Source organism: Microplitis demolitor, chromosome 3 (genome assembly GCF_026212275.2).
Source record: "Microplitis demolitor isolate Queensland-Clemson2020A chromosome 3, iyMicDemo2.1a, whole genome shotgun sequence".
Taxonomy (NCBI): Eukaryota; Metazoa; Arthropoda; class Insecta; order Hymenoptera; family Braconidae; genus Microplitis; species Microplitis demolitor.
Window position 1 is genome coordinate 17,042,067 of NC_068547.1, and position 20,240 is coordinate 17,062,306.

A 20,240-nucleotide genomic window follows, 5' to 3' on the forward strand; every position below is an offset into this window, starting at 1 on the left:
ATGTTAAAATTAATTACACGACAAGCTATTAAGTATAATTAGTCATAAAAATTATCAAAAGAAATACTGATTTATTTTTATTGGTCAAAAGTTTAATAAATAACTTTATTGTATTATTAGATAAATATAATAAAAATTATTGGTCAATTGTTTATCACAATTCTTATCATTTGAAGAAAAAATTTTTCCTAGTCATAAATTATCTAATGAAAAAAGTATATTAAAAAATTTGAAAAGCGGTTGGATCTGTTGTTGAGCTCAAAAGCATAATTGCCTTCATGTTTATCTTTTTTAACAAGTTCACAGTTAAAAATTTAGTGCATATATGTTAAAAAATTATTTGGTTAAATTTTTTGTGCTGATTTTCAACACAAAAATCTGTTAATTTAACGCCAACTGTTTGTGTTGTTTTACGTTAACAGATTTTCCATGTTGAATGATTAGAAAAGCTGGAATGTAACACTTTTCTTGGGTTATTCGAAAAATTAACACAAAATTGTGTTGTTTAGCTAAACACACTCACTCGCGTTTCTTCATTACTATACCTAAGTAAAGCATTATAGCAGCATTGTCTGCCAGGAAACTTGGATTATAATTGATTTACAATTAAATATAATCATAGATAACTTGAAAATTTTTATATTCAGGTTCAATGATTTTTTTTATTCTTATTTACGGAAGGATAATTCATAGCTCCGTTTTTTAGATAAATCACAGAAAATCCAACTAATTGTTTGCTACTTTGACATAAGTTGTGCTAAGGTTAGATCAGTATACTTGAGGTTATGTGCTTATACTTATTAGTTAATTTTAACACAAAAAGTCTGTTAAATTTATACATATTCTCTGTCAAAATAACAGATTTTGTGTTAAATTGTTTAACATAAAATTTGTGTTAAAGATCAACAGAAGCGCAATGTGTTGAATTTAATACAAAATTTCTAACTGTGCTTAAATATTATATTTTTTAAAATAATAAGTATAAATGTAAATAAAATTGAATCGGAGCTAAATATTTATTTGAGATATATCAGTACAAAATAGTTGTTAGACGTTATGTATGACGACAATGAGCTTCTCGGTAAATAGTGTGTGGGGGCTATAGATGATTAAGAGTTTTGTAGCGCGTGGGTGGGCAAAAGGGACAGTAGAGTAACCGAATATGCCTTGTGTGTATACGCGAGAGGATCCGGTTATTTAAACTGTGGCAAGCGTCTTGATAAAAAATTTCCTCGCTAATAAACCGGAGGTTACTTGTCTACTTCCTACTTAGTCGACACTGGACACCATCACACCGTTGTTTAAAGTCAAGTAATATAAAGTGTTGCTACCATAAACCCCGCAAGACACTGAACATAATCATCATGTGATGCTCATGCATTTTCTCATCTTCTTTAATAATACATAACAATCATTTTATTTTTTCATCCTATAACATCCAATAAATTTATATCATCACAACTAGTATAATATGTACAGTTTATTATTTCAAATCCAATGTACATTGAATATTTCCGCGTTATATATGCTTTTTTAATTTTATGACTTTTTAATTGAACGAAAAATCTAATACTTTTTTTAATTAAAAAAAAAAACTAAATTCAAACTTAAAATAGTAATTAGGAAACCATTAGCTTAAAGACTCATTAAAATTATTATTTTTCGCATCTACATTAATTTATTATTATTAAATAAAAAAAAAAAAAAAGAATTACAAGGAATTTTTATCGAAACTGTTTGTAACAAATCGAACACACAGGCAATTAAGTATTAAATATTTTTTTTATCTATTTTTAATTTATAATCTGAGGTGTTGTTCGATTTGCAATTAAAAAAAATAAAAAAACAAGATATTTTTCTCTTTTATTAAAACCTTACAAAAGTGATAAATTTCTAAACACATTAGTTTTATTGGTTTTTAATTTTCAAATACAACAGAGCTCAATATTTCTTAACGCTTTAGTGGATCAATTAATTAATTTTTTAATCGCAGTTTAGTTACTTGAAGAATTAATCCTAGTAATAATACCTTGAACGATATTAATATCAGTCTTTATTTTACTTTTCTTATCAGTCTTCACAAAGCATAATTTTTTATTGCTGCTTCTAAAATGAAGTATAAAAAAATTATAAACGTAATCGTTATTTTTTTCTTTAAAATTAAAATTTTTTTCACCATGTTGGTGTATTTGTAAATATTTTACGCACGCGAATATAACCCACCACCCAAGTATGTATGTAAATATATAGGTATACATATAAATGACCAAGTGACACTCAGTTGACGTCCCTTCCGGTGTGTCTCGTGTTACACCCGTCACCCATTTATATTAGAGTTACAGCCAGTAGGATCGGGCGCGTGCCACCCACTGGGACATCCAAACGAATTCTTTTCTATTTTTATTTCTTTATTATTATTATAACAACTATTATTTTTTACCTCGTTAAACAACCACCTATTTCGCGGATCGTGGGAGCGATACACTTTTTTTTTTATTTTTTCCACTGACGACAGCTTGCGATACAATTTGCAATTGCCTCAATCAAGGAAATACTTGTTTCTTATATACGGTGAACTCATCGAAACAAAACCCTATAAAATAAAAAAAATAATAAATTTAACACTGATATTGACATTGATATTGATATTGATATTGAAAAAAATATTAAGCAATTTATTTTCAAAATTACAACAGCATCAAGAATAAAGAACGCGTTCATGAATTCGTTAACAAGTGCATGTTGTTGAGACTAAAAATGGTACACTGTGATGAGAGAGATTGGGGTGTAGTGTAATAATTATTTCATTGAGTTTAGTATACAGTATGTGTATTACTTTTGTTTGATATAATCAAACAATCAAACTTTTTTTTTACGTTTCACAATATAATAGTCGTGATTGAGCAACAATGTGGGTACTTGTTGTTGAAGTACGTGAAATAAATAAGAATAAATTTATTGTAAGCATTGGGGATGATTATGATCGCGAGTAAAATCACTAGATCTGATTTAAAATTGATAAAAATGCATACATATAATACAAGAGTGGGGAGGGGGGGGGAACCTCAAAAATTATATAGAAAAAATCGGTCTATGAGTTGACCCTGTAAGCCAGCCTCAAAACTTCCTGCTGTTTTGGAGCTCGTCGAGCTCGAAAATACTTTTATATGCCATTGTTTTCGAAAAAAAAAACGTTTTTTACCATTTATTTCTTCAATGATATCTTTTGGAAAAATTCACCGATTGAGGAGACGGTTGAGGTGGCAATTGACGCTTTTTATTGAGTTCTAAAGCGGATCAGATTTTGAAATTGATTTATCTAGTCGTTTTTAATAAATTTCAAAAAAAATAAACTTTTTTTAATTCTTTTGCTCACGGCTTCTCTTGAACGAATGAACCGATTTTGATGGCTGAGGTGGCATTCGACGTGGCTTATAAAGTTTTAGAGCTGATTAGATTTTGGAATCGATACATCCAGCACATTAAAAGTTATCTAAAAAAAAACATTTTTGAAAAAATTTAAAGTTTGGAATATCTCCGAACGTACTCTACTGATTAAGCTCAATTTTTCACAGCTTCTAGATATTAACAAGCCGCGTCGAATAACACCTTCATGATCAAATTGGTTCATCCGTTCAAAAGTTACAGATATTTACATACGTACGTGCGTACATACATACATACACACATACACTCGGACATTATCTTACAATTAGTCAGAATAGCTTCCTAGAACCTCAAAACGCCAAGATCTGATAGAAATTCGGTTTTCGAAAATCGGACCGAAACCAATAGCTTCCCGAATTTTTGAAAATTTTCAATTTTCTTAGCGGGAAATTAAAAAATAGATTTAGCGTATTTGAGTTCTCGAAAACTTAGTATTTTTTCAAGTACCTCCGCCTTTATATATTTAACATGGTAATCCTAATATTTTTTATTAAAAAGAGAAAGAGAAAAAGAAAGGGTAAGAGAATAAAGATCTTTGTTCATATATTATTTGTTTTAAAGGGCCACAAGGGCTGTTGAAATGGGCAACGGGTTTACATATTAAGCATACACAATTCAATAAGTGTACCAAGGGTTATGTGTATGTATATTGTGTATAACACACGACTTTGCTAAATCATACGCTAATACACACACGAGTTTCTCTAGAGCAAATTGTACTTCTGGTCACCCTTCTTCTAGGATTAGTCACGTTTTAATGATCCACTAAAAATCCTTTTGATTGCTCTCTTATTTATTTATTTTTATTTTATAATATTTTAAATAGATATTATAATACTTTTAATAAATTATTATTTTTTCTCGATTAACTCAAAATATTTGAATATAAATGACAGATTTTCGAGCCACTATATATATACTTAAATTATACATGAATATTAAAATAAAATTATTTCCGCAAACATAAGATGACATTTATAATAATTGGTCACTTTATTTAATGAATTACTGTCATTGTTAAAAACCGTCGTAGTCACTCATTCATCCAACAAATTATATACATTTATATATGTATATATATATGTGTTCATTTACGCAATAATAATACGAGACTTCATATCAACGGCACCCGTAGTTTTATTGCAATCTCGTGAATTTATTGTAGGCACGAGCTACGATGACAAGTTTACTTAATATGAGAGAACGTAAAAATATATTAAGAGAATAATAATAATAATAATAAATATAAAGAAAAAAATTTTTATGATGCTGAAGATTGAGTGTGGCTGATGAATGAAAGTGAACATGAATGACTGAATGCAGTGTCAGTCATATGTGTGTATGTGTTTGTATGTAAGAAGAAGAATATGTACGATGTTAGATTGGTATGATTCTGGAGTTAGCCTAGGGGGCAGATGGTCGCGGTCGCGAGGAGTTAAGGAGTTAACAGATTGACCCAAGCGTAGACTCCAATAAATGAAAGGTCCACTGGCCCAAGACCCAGGATACGAGGTCGTCTACTTGACCCAGCGGCGTGCGCCGGATGTCACCATTTTTCTACTAGAATTGACCATGAACAATTACTTAAAATTATCGATATACAAAAAAAATATTATACATAAACAACAGTCATTTCATCAACTCTAATGCGGTTAACAATTTAAAAAATTATTTCTAATTGTTCAATTTTATATTTATTATAAATGTGAATTGTTATTAAACCATTTAAAGTCATTCAATTATGTCATAATTGTATACAACAAAAAAAAAAAATTAAGAAAAAACGTTGGCAAAATAAGCAAACGAATCAACCAAGTGATAAATGATTGGATCAATGAATTTAAACTTGCCGTGGGAAACTCGTGGGTTTCATGCTTCAGCAAACAAATGCTCTAAAAAAAAATTTTTTTTGTTAATATCTCAGTAAATAGAACTTTCAGTGTCTAATTTTCTAATTTATTAGAAAAAAATTAATTAATTAATTTAAGCTGAAACTAAATTATTTCAAGTACAAAATAATACCCAAAAATATAATTCAATATAAACTGAAAAGGTTTTTATGTTTATGATTATACATATAAATTAAAATATTTAAAACATATATAAATTTTTTTAATTTAAATAAGAGTAATAAGTATACATATCATTGAACAAATTAAGTATCTTCAATGTCCGGTGACCAGTGAACAAAATTAAAAGTCGTCATGGGAAACCCCAAGCTCTTACGGTTCACCGCTTATTCCTCCTGTCGATTTGTCCACACATACATACATATATGTACCACGTACTTAAACTCTTGCATTTACAGTAACTTCAAGTGGCCACCCCTGTATGTCACGTGACGTGTAAACAATTTAGTGAGGCTTTATCGTCCATGTACTACTAGCTGAAAATAATTCTCTGTATGCGATATACATGATACGAAACCTAAGACATTTTAGTTGCAACGCGAAAAAAAAAATTAACAATCATAACACCCTCGTCAGTGGTGCTTCAGTTATAACATTATAAGTTATAATACTTTTTTTTTAAGCACATACATCAGGATGTTTACATGACTTAAGCGTTCATCAACGTGAGATGTAGCGTATCTAAAAGTGTACGATTGAGACAGGGAGAAAAATAAAAGGCATTATTATATTAATGCTTGTATGAGCCTTATGATAACCGTGAATTCGTTTTGATCCAACGAGACCGGCTGCGTGTTCATCGATTAGTTACGGTGCCCGCGTCACCCAAGGGTGACTTTACATTTCGTCAACACATTCATTATTATACTTTATTTATATGTATGTATGGATATATATATATTTGTTGGACGATAAATGTTTATTATTCACCCGAATGATATAAACGGTACTCTTAATTCGATTTGATTTCACGTAAATGCAGTGCGTGTTTAACGCAAACAAAGAGATACCGTAGTTTATTACTATCAATATCACTTTATATAAATTATGAATCATTAAATAGAAAAAACCAGAATACGATAAAAAAATGATATTTTTTTCACTGCTCAGTTTTGAATAAATTATGAACCTGAAGATCGGAACGTTCTTCGCGCAATGAAAAAAAAAAATTGGATAGTCAAAAACTTAGTGGATGACTAGATTTCTGATATTTTGCATATAGATGTCGGTATGTCTGTCGAAAATCCTAAACCACCCCCAACTTCCGGAACTACCTCTTAAGCAGTCAAATTACATAAATTATTTTCATTTTTGTCACGCGAAAAACGTTCTGATCTTCAGGTACACAAAAAATTTACGGTTAAAATTTCAGAGTGATATGAAATACTTGGAACACCTTAAAATTATAAAACAATTATTTTCTAATAATTTTTTAAGTATTTCGTTGTGCTTCAAAAGAATAATTTACAAAAATTAATTAACTTGATTAGGTGTTCCATCGTACCTCGGTATATCATATCTATAATTAATGATGATGTTTTTTTTTTTATCAACCTAATATATTATATCTTTATCTATAAAAACTGTTTTACAATGCTTATATTTAGTTTATTAAATTGCTAGTATCATTAAAATTAATTTGTTACTAAAGTAATTAAGAAGATATAATATTAAATAAAGATTAAAAATTTTAAATATCCAAAAAAGTTTAAAAGAAAACCTAAAAGAAAAAAATTTTAATTGCATAGTGTATTTATTTAAAAAAAAAAAAAAAAAGAAGAAGAAGAAGAAGTAAAGTAGCAGTGGTTATTGCAATAACAAGGTTTGTGTTTGCAGATGCTTAAAAAGTAAAAGAGTGACCACTTAAACTCATAAAATGTGATAATTGTAAAACACGCTGTTTTAAAAGTAAAGAGAGATTGTAACACACGCGATATTGTCGATGACGCGACAAAACACGTTTGTGTCTTCGAAATGTGACGCGTGTTGTCGTTAACCTATCAAAGTGTTTAACAGATAAGAAGACTTTGGACTCCTGCAGGACGTGCCGCCTACGCATTAGACAATGGATTTATATATGTATATAGTATACACAAAGTTATCGTGTAATTATAACTGCAAGTAGAAGATATCAGTACGAGTGGCTCGCTAATGTATTAAAACATTCATTTAGACAACACTAATTACTATGAAAAAGCGCACATGTACACACACCGGGTTTATACTTATCATAAAGTTTACGTGTACAATGACCTTCGAATTCTACAGTGAGATAACAAATAATTATTAGAAACATTACATTTTCTTGATACAAGAAATTATACTATCAGAAATTTTCAGTCTAATATTTTTTTAGGGCAAAAATTAGAAGATTTCATTCAAAATCATTTTCTTAATCGAAGAAATATCTGCAAAGAAAAAAAGGGGTAATTTTTTAGATTACTTATTTATTTATTTATAGGCAATCTAAACCTATGTATAGCGTTAAAGAATCGAAAAAGACCGAGCTCGACGAATTTTTTTTTTTAAACTGTTTTTCTCTGTGGCGGATTCATGAATCTGCAATAAAAAATTATAAAATGTTGATATTTTAATAACTTTTTTTTAGTTTTAAAGTATTGAAAAAGCGTTTTTTTCACGTTTTTCATTGAAATTTTCGTGGCAAAATTCTGCGAGCGTTCAAGTAATTTTTTTTTATGAAAGAGATTGAAAAATTGAATAAATTTGAAAAAAAAAAAGATATTTCTTGGCGCAAAAGATTTTTACTCGTCCAAAAAAATGTTTTGCACTATGAATTAAAAACCAAAATTTCGTTGGGGCAAGAAAAAATTTCTTGCGTCAAGAAACTTTTTCTGATCCTAAGAAAATTTTGTTATCATTTCATGATGCAAAATTTTTCTTGTGCCAAAAAATCCTTTTTTTCTGTGTGGGTTTCTCGGGCTGTGTTGATCCTTTTTTTTTGAGAGAGTAAATAAATTTCGATTTTCTTCTGTCAAAAAATTAATCTGCAACTTATTATTAAATTAATAATAAAATAATTTTTATTGATCAACTACTGAAAGAAATATTGTTTTTGGACGAGTCATTTTTTTCATCATTGCACTGACCACTAAAATATACTTAGTTTAATTCCATTAAATTCTACTATACAAAAAAAGAATTACAATTGTCTCGGAAATCAGTTATCGTTTAATACATCTAATGATATCATTACTGGTAGTACAATTATTTTTTATGAAAAAACAAAGTTCATAGCGGCGCAGTTATGAAGTGGAATTTTTATTGAAGCGTATTGATTTTTACGTCTTACCTATCCAATCATTTGATAAGTAAATAATTAATAAACTACAAAGTCACGACCAATTTTTCCTACAAAATATCAACACATTGATATTTCTTGAAATTTTAATTTTTTTTCATAAATCTAAAGAAGACAGAATATATATAATTTGCAAAAAACAACATCCAAAATTAAATAATAGCTAATTTAAAGTGAAAAATATATTTTGTTATTAACAATCTAAAATATAATTTACAATTACATAATAAATAATAGAGTAGATAAATGTCAAATCGAATTTAAATGTATCGAATATCGTGACAGTACGGTATCGCTTCGAGTTTCGAGATAATCGAACCGTCGCGGGATGCCAGTGTCTGGACCAGAATAAAACTAAAACATTTAAATGAGTAACAAACAAAGTTGAAATAAAAAAAATGTATTTTTTTTTAAATAATCTAAAAATCAGAATATATAATGTATAATATAAAACGATACGAATTGTGCTCAGTATTCACGGTAGGAATTAGTTAACAGCGGTTGCTTTGCACGCACGATAGACGTCCCGCAGAGTAAACGAAAGACTTACAGACCATTCGCACCTCTAGTGAGGATTACATTTGCCATTTAATAAAAATCCTTCGCGCGCGCTTATATTATTAATACATATTATTATTATTATTATTATTATTAATACATATTATTATTATTATTATTATTGTTTAGCTTCGTGCGCTATGGTATTATTAAGAAGTAGAATATAATAATACACGAATAAAATTAAAAAAATGAAACTGTCGGATAGGAGAATGACGGATACGACGTTAACCCACACGGTGTGTCGCTTTTTATATTATGACTCTTGCCTTTCTCAAGGACTTGCGCATCGTTATTTACTCCTCACTTATTTTTTATTTTTTATTTATCACTTAATCTTGTTCATAGACACTAAAATAGTACCAAATAATTTTCAAGTTATACTGTAAGAAATTGGGAGTGAATTGAGGGTGATTACGAATTTTATTTCACTCCAAATTCACTCTGGATTTATTCCGTGTTCACTCCGCTAATTTATTACAGTGTACTGTAAAAAATGTAAATAAATTGTCGAGGAATTTTGAAGATTTTAAATTTAGCTGGGTTTGTTTTTAATGAATTAAGTGACCACGAGCGCTTTTAGTTTTATTAGTTAATTATTGCGCCTGCTTTTGAAAGCAAAAGACAAAGGAAACAATTTATTTATTTATTTATTTTTTTTATCTTACTTACTACTTGTTACTCTAAAAAGAAACGTCTTCCTGTCGCGTGGCCCTCTAGTCTTATCTCTCGTATTCTGGTCTCCCTTGTCTGGAGTTAACCTTCTACATTGGGATTAAAAAGCGGATATATTAATTTGTCGGGCGCACGTCTTGTGTATGTACGCAAGCTGTAAGGAAACAAGGTCACTTTAAATTCTTCAGATCTTTTGATCAATTTTACAAAACTTTTTAATTTTATTAAAATTGTTTATTCATTATTTATTAACACCCTCGCCTGCTTTACTGGACGTAAATTAAAACTTTTGCAAAATACTTTTTTTTTGTTGTCAAGTTCCTGATTTATATTTCAGAATTCGTGGAAAATAAATCATTATAAATTTAAAATAAAATTTAGATTCTTCAATAGATCAGCAGTCAACTTGAGTGGCTTTAGCTCAACCAGGATAATTTGGACCTCCTTAAATAATTATTCCGACATTTTTACCATCAAATTGTTACGGTTCTGGAAAAAAGAAATGAATTACTCACTATTTTGAGTGTTGATAAATACCAATTCCTTTCTCTCCCCAAATGGATTAGTGAAATTAACTGCGAATTGGTGGATAGTCACTATTCATCTAGCTATCAGTGTACCACTAATTCAACCAGTGGTATACTTATAGCTGGCTTCCAGTGCATATTCACTAATTAATTTTTAAAGAGCTTGAAGCAATTTTTTAAGAAACCACACTCATAAAAATCGGGTTTTTTTTTCCGAAATATGCTGCATACTTGGCCTATTTGCACTTGAGTCAACTAAATTTCACTTGATTCAAAAACATGGAAATTGAAACAAGTTCATAGGGAGGTTTGAATAAAATACTACGGTTTTAGGCCTACTATAGAAATATTTTTGTCAAAAACAATGTATTTGATGAAATGAAATATGAGATTACAGTAAAAAATAAGAGATGGAGCTGAAGTCGTTTAAGCATGTGATAAAAAAAACTATGAATTAAAAAAAAAAATACTGTTTTGAGTTGATGGAAATTATTGATTTCTTTCAATCAATTTTGCAAATGTTGTTGATGAAAAGTTTTATGCAATAAGTAGATTTGAGTAGATAATACCCTCCAAATATGTGTGGCCCTTCAGCCAAAGTCGTAGCATGTTTCGCCGTATTTGAATTCGTCCCGTATGTGGCTCAATTCAAACAAAGTTTACTCAAAGGTTTCTTTTTATCAGTGCATATAGCATCTTTAGTACCCTTTTAATATCTTCATCAATAATTAAAATATCTACACAGAATAAGAAAATTCTTTTTGGGTATTGCACGACTCATGATGCGAAGCATCAGAGAGTGCTTTACGATCGAAAAATTTTTTTCGCCTCACTTCGGCAACTATTTCTATTATTATAATTTTGTTGATTCACGGAATTAAGATATGTTGCACACCATTTTGAAGATAATTTAATGGAGATTAATTCTATACTTTTCAAAAATTTATTTAGTTCAATAAAAACCGACATAACATCAAAATAGTTCAAAAAAATTTCCTGTCCGTCAAGTATGAATCCCGCATACACGATAACTTGCGAAAAAATTCAGTAATTGAATCAAATTTTTTTTTAAAAAATTCTTTGAGAGGCTGTATAACTATACATATATATATAAATATATATATATATATATATATATATATATATATATATATATATATATTAATATTTATATATATATATATATATATATGTAAAATTAACATGAATGGTGATATATCTATACATTATACGTACATTCATTCCACCAGGGGCGCTTGCAAATTATCGTCCTAGTACAGCTGTTTTTTTTTGTGTTATTGCTAATTGGTAAGCCTGAATTTTTTCGATTCAATTCTTTTTTTTTTTTTTTTTAATTGTTTTTATTGACATATATATTTTTTGTTATTAACCGAAATATTTTGAGAAAATTCTTTTATAATTATAAAAAATGACTAATATAATTAAAAAAAAAAAAAAAAAAAAACAAGAAATTTTAATGACAGAAAATTGTATATATTTTAAATTTATTCGTGCTTCCCGCCATTTTTTTATTATTTTATTATTTCATAATAAATGAGCATTATGACTCGTGCACTTTTGGATTTTCCAAATTTTTTTTCTATTTTTACGAAAAGTTAAAGATTAATTCGACAATTGATTCCCATAGATAGACAGTTTCCAATTTTAGTGAACAGAGTTGTTAGTGTTGTTTTTTATTATGCCTACCTGGGTCAAAAATAAAAATTGGTTTAGACTAACTTTACCAAATCGAAATTTAGACCGTTGTTCACAAAATAAACTCGACTTATTCTTATGGAAATTTGAAGTACATTGAGTTTTCATCTCGGTTTAGACTGTAGATTGTAATTTAAATCACAATTTTCCCAAGGATAAGATAAGTTACTTGAACAATGTTTTAATGAGAAATCTATAAGTATAAAGATAATGATAATGAAGCCTTAGTACGTAAAAATATTTTAGTCGAGGATATTCTTACTATAAATATATTGATCGATCACCAGAAAAATAATTATAATTAATTTTTAAAATATTATTCTTAATATAATTTCAATTAATGTTTTTAGATTGAAAAATTATTGATATTTTTATACATAAGTGACAGCACATTAATATTTCAATTCAAACGTTAATATTTTATTTTAAATGTAATGTTAATGATACATTATCATCTTAAAATATTATGAAAATGCGATGGATTAATTTATTGCATTGATTTACATGCTAAAAAAAAACACTCCAGATTCATTTTTTACTTCTGATGGAATAATGAGAATTTAATTAAACTAATAATACATCACAGGTACTAATCAATAGTAATATCTTGAAAAATGTTAAATATTTAATGATATTCTTTACAATTTTGGTCATCGGCAGCATTATTTAGAAAGTTTCATGAAATACAATTACAAAAAACTATTATGTTCATAAAAATGTATAGAATATATTTAAAAAATAAATCGAGTAATGTACATGTTACACTGTGTATTTAAATGTGTTAAATATTTAAGAAAAATAATGATTTATATTTTGAATATCTACTTTAATAAATAATAATATAGATGACGTACAGACTGACAGGTGTTTTCTTGCATCTCACTCACAAATCAAAACAGCACTCCAGGGCTTACAAAACTGGTACCAAAAAATAATTGCAAGAGAAGTGTCAAGAGATAAATTGTGAAATCATTTATATATATTTAATATTTTTTTATTTTTTGCCTACCGGCCAATCGCTTGGGGTTTTAGTGTCACTCACGCAGGACTCTTCAGACGTAAATTAGCATACCAATGTGTAGGAAGAATAAAAATCAAGTTGAATGTCGCGTGTAACTAATCGTTTTGCGCTCTATACTCTTGTCTTATAACACCATTGCGGCACTCTTCGGGCTTAAACAGATTCATATAAATATAAATATAAATATTCTTTGTACATAATTACCTTTTTATCATTGTACTCCACAAAGAAGTCTTTCTCAAAAAAGTAAATAGTTCATTCACAAACGGAATAAATAAATTTAATAATATCTTACAAAACCCATTTCAGCCGATTTAGTCTAAATTATTTTAACTTCTTTTCAGAGTTTTTTTATTTAATTTACAAAAAAAAATTGTATTATAAACGACATTATTTCTTTTGTAAATTGAATAAAAAAATTTTGCAAAGATCCCAGATCAACGATAACACTCGATTCAAACTCCCTTCACCTTATTTTTTTTTAAGTTATCGATTTGCTAATGATTTTCCTTTAAGATCAATTTTTTCGACTTAAATTGAATTTTTGTCAACTTTTGGAGCTTTTTTCATCTTTGTTCTAACTTATTCGAATTTTTTAACTTCCCGCTAAGAAAATTATTAATTTTCAAAAATTCGGGAAATTATTGGTTTCACACTGATTTTCGAAAGTCGAGTTTTCATTACACGTTAACGTTGTGAGGTCCTATTCTGACTATTTTCAGAAGGACGTCCGTGTGTGTGTGTATGTGTGTGTGTGTGTATGTATGTAAATACTTAATATCTTTCTAATGAACTGACCGATTAACAAATTTGAGGTGGCAATCAAAATAGTTTGTTGGCCGTCAACTTTTCTGAAAATTTCAAATCGATCGATCAAATAGACTCTAAGATATGGAAGAAAAACAAAAAACAAAATTTTTCTTTTGTAGTTTTTTTCAAATTTTTCAGAAATGGCTTGATCGATCAATTCCAATATCTTATCAGCTCTAGAACTCAATAAAACACGTCGATTGTTGCCTCAACCATCTTAATCGGTCATTTCATTCGTAAGATATCGTAGGAGAAAGAAATGCTAAAAAACGGTTTTTTCCGAAAACAATGGCATACAATAGTATTTTTGAGCTCGAAGAGTTCGAAAATGTATTCACAACAATGTTTTCGAAATCAAAAAGCTCGAAAACGGCGGGAAGTTTTAGGACTGGCCCGCAGGGTCAACCGATAAACAGATTTTTTATCTTAATTCGAACTTATTCGTCTTTACTTCGAGCACGACAATTACTTACCTTACTTTTGACTTGCTCAACCGAGTCAAAAGCAAGTAGTAATTTTTAGCGTGAAATGTGCTTTTCCGCCTTTTACCTTAATTTTGACTTTTTTGCCTTAACCTTATAAGTTAAGTCCAATAAGTCTAAATTAAGTCAATTTCGACTTGATTTAGACTTTTTCGTCTTAAATCGTGACTAAGTAAGCCAGTTAAGTTTAAACCAAGCCGAAAACAATGTGTTGTATATCTCTGCAAAAAAAGTCGAGTTTGTCTCATGAAAAACGGCTCTAAATTTCGACTTGGTAAACTAACACGGAAAAAACAATATAGTCGTGGCAACTTTTTGGGATAGTATTGAGTACTTTCTGTAAAATAAAAAATTTCTGAGAGTAATGTATGCTATCCATAGACCATACACTACTGTCTAGAATAGTACTCGGTAGTGAATATGGTCTAGATAGCATTCAGTACTTTCTGAAATTTTTTTTTTCACTGAAAGTACTCAGTACTATTCGAGAAGGTTGTCCCTACTATATCATTTTTTCACTGGTCTAAATCGAGTTTTATTTTTGACCTGGAAATCATGTATTTGATAAAATGACAACGTAACAAATGTGCAAATAGTTATTACTATTATGTAATGAAACATTAAAAAATATGTTCTTATTATCAAAATATGTAGCTGATTATAATGACAATAAATCATTTTACTATCACCAGGTACGTGCTTTTAAAAAACTATTTAATATAGCTCAATATAAATTTTATTATTTCAATAGCCATTGTTCATTATATCTATTTTTTTTTCTCGAATAATCATGAACACCTTACAGCCATTTATATAAATATCAAACTGTCATACAATATGTCCAGATTAAAATTGTCTTTCGTATAGCATACAAGTGACTTAAATTTTGTAATAACAATAATATATAAATACATAAATTTTTTTCAACTACCAATATGGCATTGGAGATATTTTTGGGCCATGTAGAAAATTATTTTGAACAATTTGATGATTATAACAATGTCTCGCCTTATTTACAAGATATTAAAAATCAGTGGGATGAAGTAATGAATCTAGTATTTGCTAATAACACTGATCTCGATGTATTACGTAATTATATAGAACCTTGGAGTCATCAAATTCTTGTGAAAATCTACCCGCTTACAAAAAGAAATCACAATATTTCTTCATACAGTGTAGAAACTATTAAAAAAATTTTTTTTTCGTTCCTGAATTGGCAATTGCTAACAAAACCTTTAGATCTATATTCAATAAAAATGGAAATTCAACAAAAATATGTTGATCAAGGACTAATTCCTGTCGAAGTTGTTTGTACTGCTGCAATGGGTAAATAAAAAAATATATAAATTATTTTTACAATTTAATTTATTAATTAGTAATGTAATTTTTTTTAACAGATGATTATTTTGCCATTTGCACAAAAAGAATAATGTATTTTTATCGTAATGAAAACATTAAAAGGGCAATTTACAAAGTAAAATTGGATTATGAAATATCCGATATTTTAACGATTCATTTCTATCAAACTGGTAAAATTTTATTTTTAATTATTTAAATTTATTAATTATTTTTAACTATAATTAAGACAATAATTTTATTTTATTTATTGTATTAAGAAATATCTGATTTGATTGCCATTGTACGTTTGAATAATTATGATTTAAAATTTTATGACGTCAAGTATAGAAAAGAAATTTTAAAGGATAATAGGCTCATAGCCCATAATTTATGGTAATTTATATTTTGTATTTTTATTTCAATTGATAAGCTCTAAAAAAAAATTAATAAGCTCTTATCAAATATTACAGTGTCGGTACTCATCACCATTTTTTTTTGGAATATGATTCTACTATTACTGACTGTCGAGTTTTGTTAATAAACAATCAATTTGATATCTGTGAAGGTGCGAAAATTACATTATTTAGAAAAAAAAGGGACAATGAAGTTCTTCACATGTTTTCAGAATCTAATAAGGTTATTAAATAATATTTTTTAATTAAATTATTTAACAAAAATTGTTCTTGATAATGAAATAACTTCTTATAGTTGCTGGTAGTTTGTCAAGAAAACGTGGCCAATTTTATAGTAAGAGAATTAGAAATTCCTACTTTTCAAAACGATGATTTTCAGTTAACGAGTACAGAAATAGATATCAGTGATTTACAAGGAACACGGAATTCAGTCTCCCAAATTTTAATACCAGTTAATCAAATTATAATGAGTGCAGTTGGTAAGATAATTTTATAAATATTAAACATACTTTTTCATCATACCTGCACCAAAAGTTTAAATTCGTGCCTTATTTAGAGAGAAGAAAGTCGTTCTCTTCTTATATGCAAAAACAAATGATAAGGATTAGCGCATGCGTCATTCTTCCTACAGATGCAAAACTTTAAATTTTTGGGTGCAGATTTGGTAAAAACTCGTATGCACATCTCAGAGGAAGGTAGGACGTCTCAATCTCGCCTCGGCTAGAGTAGACAATTATACACGGGATTTTGAATCTTCAACTTTACATCCCTTGATGTGTAATGTACTATTTTAACGTATCTGCACCGAAAGTTTGAATTCTCGCCTCGTTTAGAAGGATGCAATTCATACTTTTCTGTTATGAGAAGACAAATGATTAATATTAGCATGCGTCATTTTTTCAATGAACAGAGGTGAGAATTCAAATTTTCAGGTGCAGATCTGGTGAAAAATAGTATACATATTACGGAGGAAAATAGAACGCCCCAATTCGCTTGCTTGCCACCTTCGCCTTTAGCTCGGGTAGGTAATTGCGTATGCGGATTGGAATGTCTTACTCTCTTAGTGTGTAACATACTATTAAAACTTAATTTTTAAGGTTATACAACTAAATATTCACAATGAAATATTCGCGATCGAACAATAAATTATGAATCAATTATCATTATTCATTTTTTATAATATATCATATAGATATTTTTAGCGATAATATTTAATCTGGTCCATAATGTTTAATATTAAATATTTTTTTGAAATGTGTTCAACATTTTCTAGAAACTGGCTTAATATTTGGCCGATGGGCAAAAGATACTGAAGGTCTTGAAGTACAAACAATAAGTCATGAAAGGGGTAATATAACATCGTATGCCATGCATGCAGATATATTATTCTTAGGCTTCAGTAATGGTATAATCAATTTTATTTTTAATTACGATTTTTAATATGTTTTATATCATCTGCATTGAAACTAAAAGTTTTAATGTTTGTTTCGCCAGTTGAAACAAGTCAATTTAAAAAAAAATGTGACGACGGGTAGAAAACCATCAATTTTTTCGTTAGGGCAATAAAGGTCAAGTTTTTACCTTCTAGTCTTGTTGACTTGGTTCGATCGGCTCCAAACATTTGAACTCTTAATACCAATGTTGGTAAGAATTAAAAATATAGTAACACGAGGTGAAACATGATTTTAAGATTTCGTGTGATGCCAGCCATCGATGCTCTTATCTAAAATCGTTCTGTTTCCACCCTTGTTATACAATACACTATTTAATTTATAAATTAATAAATATATTTCCGCAGGATATATACAAATATATCGCATAGATTCTTCGAATAATAAACCACCAAGCCTTACAGAAGACGAATCAACAGCAATAAGACTTAGCGCGGATTCTCAACCTATTACTAGCATCAGTCTCAATGAATTCAAAGGAAATTTATATATTATTGCATCAACGATACTGCAATTTTATGTTATCAAGTTTTCTTATTAAGTAATATCTGTATAATTGATAAAAGATATTTTTACTACTACACTGATATCGGAAAATATATTGGAAATTTCAAGAATTAATCACTCAGCCTAATTTATTTTTTTTTCTGACTTTTTTCAGGTCACCTAAAAATATATAACAAATTAAATTTATATGATAAATTATTTTTTTTACATGATATATTACGAACTCTTTGATCTACTTATATTAATTTAATGGAAACAATTATATCAATTAGTCGACACTTTGTTGAAGTTAATAGACTAAAATAGAGGTTTGAAAAATTTATTTTTTGAATGAAATTTCTCAGCGCAGTAATGAACACAATCTAGTACCGTCATACAATAGTCATCGTCGGTTTGTCTTTTTTCATTGATATAATAAATATATAGTATTTTAAGGTTTAGAGATCAAACTATTTATTATAATTCTCATACTTTACGACTATTAATCGTATTATTATTGTATTAATCTTGAACTTTAGATAATGAATCACTGTCGTCAATTAGTGTCGTTAATTATTATCTCGAAAATTCATTTATCTTCTTATCAATTACTATCATCGCAATTTTTGTTTTCTTGTATTATAAGGGGAGCGGAGAGGAGGTAAAACAAGGTACTTAAGGAAATATTAAATTTTCAAGGACTCAAATACGCTAAATCTACATTTTTTTGAAAAAGGTGAAAAAACATGATTTCTGGATATTAAATAAATTTAATTAATTATATTAAATTTTTTTGTAAGTAATTAACATAAAAAAAAATAATATTTTACATAATTATTAGATGGAAGTAAAAAAAATTGTTTAATAATTTTTATCATAAAACAAAAGTCATTAACATTTTTCAACTGACACTCGAGTTTTGAAAGAGTTTAACAAAAAATATTCAAAATAATGCTCAATTATATTTACAAAAATAATTTTTAAATGTTTGAAAATGATTCTCAAGTTAACAGACAATTAACAATTTTTCGATTTTATTTTTTTTTTCCAACAAATATTTGTCAAAAAAAAATTTTTTTAAAAAGTATGCATATGTAGAAAATTTAAAAAACTATTAGAACAATTTTTTTATAATATTTTTTTTCTATAATTTATCGTTTGAAAAAAAAACATTTAAAAAAAAAAATTGTTATTTTGTAAAATTTTGGAGTACCCCATTTGCCCCCCCCCCCTCTCTCCCCGTCCTACGTATTTTAAAATCTCAAAACGTTTCATTTTACTTGTGTTTCAAAATATCAAGATGCAAAGAAAGATATATGTATCACAAAATGATGGAAAATACATTATCATTTATCTTAGTATTATACCATGAGTTTGCAAGTTGTCACTCGTCATTTTTTTTTTTCCGATGCTGTCCCTCGTACTTGATCCTGTCCCTCGACTTATTCGAGTCATTTGGTGGAAGACATTCTGAAGTAAAAATAAAAAAAAAGCTAAATAAAATAATGAAAGAAAATAGGGAGAAGAAAGTGGCTTGGGAGCCACTTGTTGCGCGATCTAGAAGAGACTTCCTGCTGGTTATGCCTGGCAGGACATATCGTTGCTCCAACGACTTCGAATGCCTTGGCTAACTGACTCACTGATGATCTGAGCACATGCCTAATCGCCTTTTTATTCGTTCTTTAATCGATCCACCGAGCATTCGTCTTCGAACACTTATTTCGGAGTTTTTTTTCGACATTGTGGTGGGAATTTTTATTTTTTATTCATGCCAAGTATATTTTATTCATACTTTCAGTAGCTTTACAATCAAAACCCGAAAGTAGTTATTACAAAAAAAAAAAAAAATTTAACTGAGAGTTGAAAAGAATAAAATTTTACTCTCCAATTGTGAGTAAATTGGGGCCAAGATGAATAAATTTCGGTTTCTAAATATTATTCGGTCACCGGATAAAAAATATGAAATTTTCAGTAATTTTTTAAGAAAAAATGTAGAACATTTCTATCCTTTTTCATCTAGATTTACTCTAAATTATAGTGATTATTTTTCCAAAAAATTTTTTTCGTGTATCGACCCGAGTAAAAAA

The 20,240-nt window shown here is 28.3% G+C and overlaps 1 protein-coding gene across 2 annotated transcripts; it reads left to right on the forward strand.

Moving 5' to 3' along the window:
* The first annotated feature begins 15,294 nt into the window (after window positions 1-15,294).
* LOC103572175 (uncharacterized) lies at window positions 15,295-18,288 on the forward strand. Of its 2 annotated transcripts, XM_008550653.1 has the most exons (7): window positions 15,295-15,791; window positions 15,863-15,994; window positions 16,082-16,196; window positions 16,274-16,439; window positions 16,512-16,695; window positions 17,490-17,621; window positions 18,015-18,288. In XM_008550653.1, exons 1-7 carry the CDS (start codon window positions 15,401-15,403, stop codon window positions 18,206-18,208), a joined length of 1,314 nt encoding a protein of 437 aa, XP_008548875.1. In that variant the 5' UTR covers window positions 15,295-15,400; the 3' UTR covers window positions 18,209-18,288. The 2 variants fall into 2 exon arrangements, with proteins under 2 accessions (XP_008548875.1, XP_053593839.1); XM_053737864.1 differs by lacking the exons at window positions 17,490-17,621; window positions 18,015-18,288 and adding an exon at window positions 16,773-17,446.
* The last annotated feature ends 1,952 nt before the right edge of the window (window positions 18,289-20,240 follow it).

Bases quoted from the DNA above. Each gene is read 5' to 3' on its own strand.
- LOC103572175 (XM_008550653.1), top strand. From the start codon at position 15,401: ATGGCATTGGAGATATTTTTGGGCCATGTAGAAAATTATTTTGAACAA. The intron at 16,197-16,273 runs GTAATTTATATT...CAAATATTACAG, and splicing joins CTCATAGCCCATAATTTATG to TGTCGGTACTCATCACCATT. The intron at 16,696-17,489 runs GTAAGATAATTT...AACATTTTCTAG, and splicing joins AATTATAATGAGTGCAGTTG to AAACTGGCTTAATATTTGGC.